General features: G+C 45.9%; 1 protein-coding gene across 1 annotated transcript in view; it reads left to right on the forward strand.

Annotated features, from left to right (window-relative positions):
* Positions 1-1,430: 1,430 nt before the first annotated feature.
* Positions 1,431-2,204, forward strand: part of SCLY (selenocysteine lyase) — a 27,349-nt gene continuing 26,575 nt past the window's right edge. Inside the window, exon 1 of the mRNA XM_034642694.1 lies at positions 1,431-1,544. Coding sequence (XP_034498585.1) covers positions 1,431-1,544 — 114 coding nt within the window. The remainder of the gene's footprint in view (positions 1,545-2,204) is intronic.

Genomic DNA, 2,204 nt, shown 5'->3' on the forward strand with positions numbered 1-2,204 from the left:
GCCCCAAGGGAAAGTATTTTTATCATAAAGATAAAGGACTGTACCATAGCGTTCCACTTGACTAGGAAGGAAGCTTCCTATGGATTTTCCTGTTTGACTACAAGAGTTTTTCTCTTTCTGGTCTTACCTAGATGCACTACTTTCACTAAAAAAAAGAGATGAGGTCTGACTTTATTTCAGCTCTTTTTCCTTTTAATCTCTGGTACCTTTTTTTTTTTCTCTTTCTTACTTTTCTGTACTTACAGGGAAGGGCAACACATTATTCTTAGTTGCTGTTGCATTTGACCTCCTGTTAAATTACACAGATTTTGGGGCACCTGGGTGGCTCAGTCGGATAAGCGTCTGCCTTCGGCTCAAGTCATGATCCCAGGGTCCCGGGATTGAGCCCCACATCAGGCTCCCCACTCAGCGGGGAGTCTGCTTCTCCCCCTCCTGTTCAGTGGTTCTTCGTTTATTCACCAAGTTGTGCAGCCATCACCATAATCAGTTATAGAACATCTCGTCACCCCCCAAAACCCTGTACCCATCCACTGTAATTCTCCATTTGCCTCACCCCCAGACAACCACTAATCCATGTGCTGTCTCTAAAGATTGCCCTATTTCATAGGACCTTTGTATGAATGGAATCATAGAATATGTGGTCTTTTTGACTGATTTCTTTCAGTTAGCATGTTTTCAAGGTTCATTCATGATGTACCAATACCTAATTTCTTTTTGTGGATTTATAATATTCCGTTTTATGTGAATTCCAATTTATATAAATAATACATTATTTATCCATTCATCTGTTGAGGAACATTTGATGACCATTTGGCATTATGAATAATGCCGTTATGAACCTTTGTGTGCCAGTTCTTGTGTGGACGCATGTTTTCATTTCTCTTGGGCTTGTACACCTAGGAGAGGAATAGCTGGGTCACATAGTGACTCTGTGTTTAACCTTTGGAGGTGACCTTTGTATTCTGCAGTAGCTGCACCCTTTTGTGTTTCGGCCAGCAGGGCACGAGGGTTCCTATTTCTCTGTATCCTCAACGTCATTTGCGATTGTCTGTATCTTTTATCATAGCTGTGCAGGGGGCGCGCAGTGGTATCTCGTGGTTTTGACTTGCATTTCCCTGACGGCTGGTGATGTTGAGCACCCTTTCATGAGCTTAATAAAAAGAAGAGTATTCCTTTTTTTAAAAAAGTATTTTATTTATTTATTTGAGAGAGAGAGTGCGCGTGAGCAGGGGGAGGGGCAGAGGGAGAGGGAGAAGCAGGCTCCCCGCTGAGCAGGGAGCCCGACGCAGGGCTCCGTCCCAGGACCCCGGTATCATGACCTGACCCAAAGACAGACGCGTCACCGACTGAGCCACATAGGTGCGCCAAGTCGAGTAATCCTGGCTAGAGCAGCCTTTCTTTTGCTTTCCTTGGAGTCTCGTAGTGGATACATGAGCTCTGCCCTTCTCTTTCTGGCCCCTACCCTGTCCCTGGAGCCCGCCCAGGCCTGCCAGTCCTCTCTTGGGCATGTGNTCTGCTTACTGCTGCTCACTGATTCCCGGGGGGTGAGGGGGCGCCCCAGAGCTAGTGAATCATTTACCCTCCACACGCAGCCTCCCTGGCCCTACGCAGGTGCAAAGGTTGCACAGCCTGTCCTCACATGTCAGCCAGTAAATGCTGCCAGATTGTCCCTTAGGGAAAAGATGGGCATCAACGTGTACCAGTCTAGTCCAGAATCTTCAGATTCTTGTGTGTAATAAATATATACATATTGAAATAGTAAACAGTGCTTTTCACTTGGATTTTAATGATTAAAACTTGGCTTCCACTTCCTCTGATAGGAAGAACAAGGGTGAAATAGACATCAGCTTCAGGGGTAAACACCAGATAATTGTGCTTTTGCTGGACGACTTCATCTCAACACAGGGGAGGGAGGCCTCGCCAGGGGGTTCGGGGGCAGACAGCTCACAGGCAGGCTGAGGGTTGGGCGAGCTTGGCCGGCAGTGGCAGCGGCTCTGACCTTTCACTTTTCCCGTGTTATGAAGTCTCAATACACAGACACAGAGCCCTTTTCTCCCCCAAGACAGCTGAGGTGAATGCTTTCCTTTAAACAGAGTGACTTTCCTCTCAGCCTCTCTAATCTGCCTGGAAATCTAAAGGTGAATCAAGGGAAAGTATTTTTTTTTTTAAAGATTTTATTTATTTATTTGACAGAGACAGAAACA

The sequence above is a fragment of the Ailuropoda melanoleuca genome, chromosome 2 (assembly GCF_002007445.2).
Source record: "Ailuropoda melanoleuca isolate Jingjing chromosome 2, ASM200744v2, whole genome shotgun sequence".
Taxonomy (NCBI): Eukaryota; Metazoa; Chordata; class Mammalia; order Carnivora; family Ursidae; genus Ailuropoda; species Ailuropoda melanoleuca.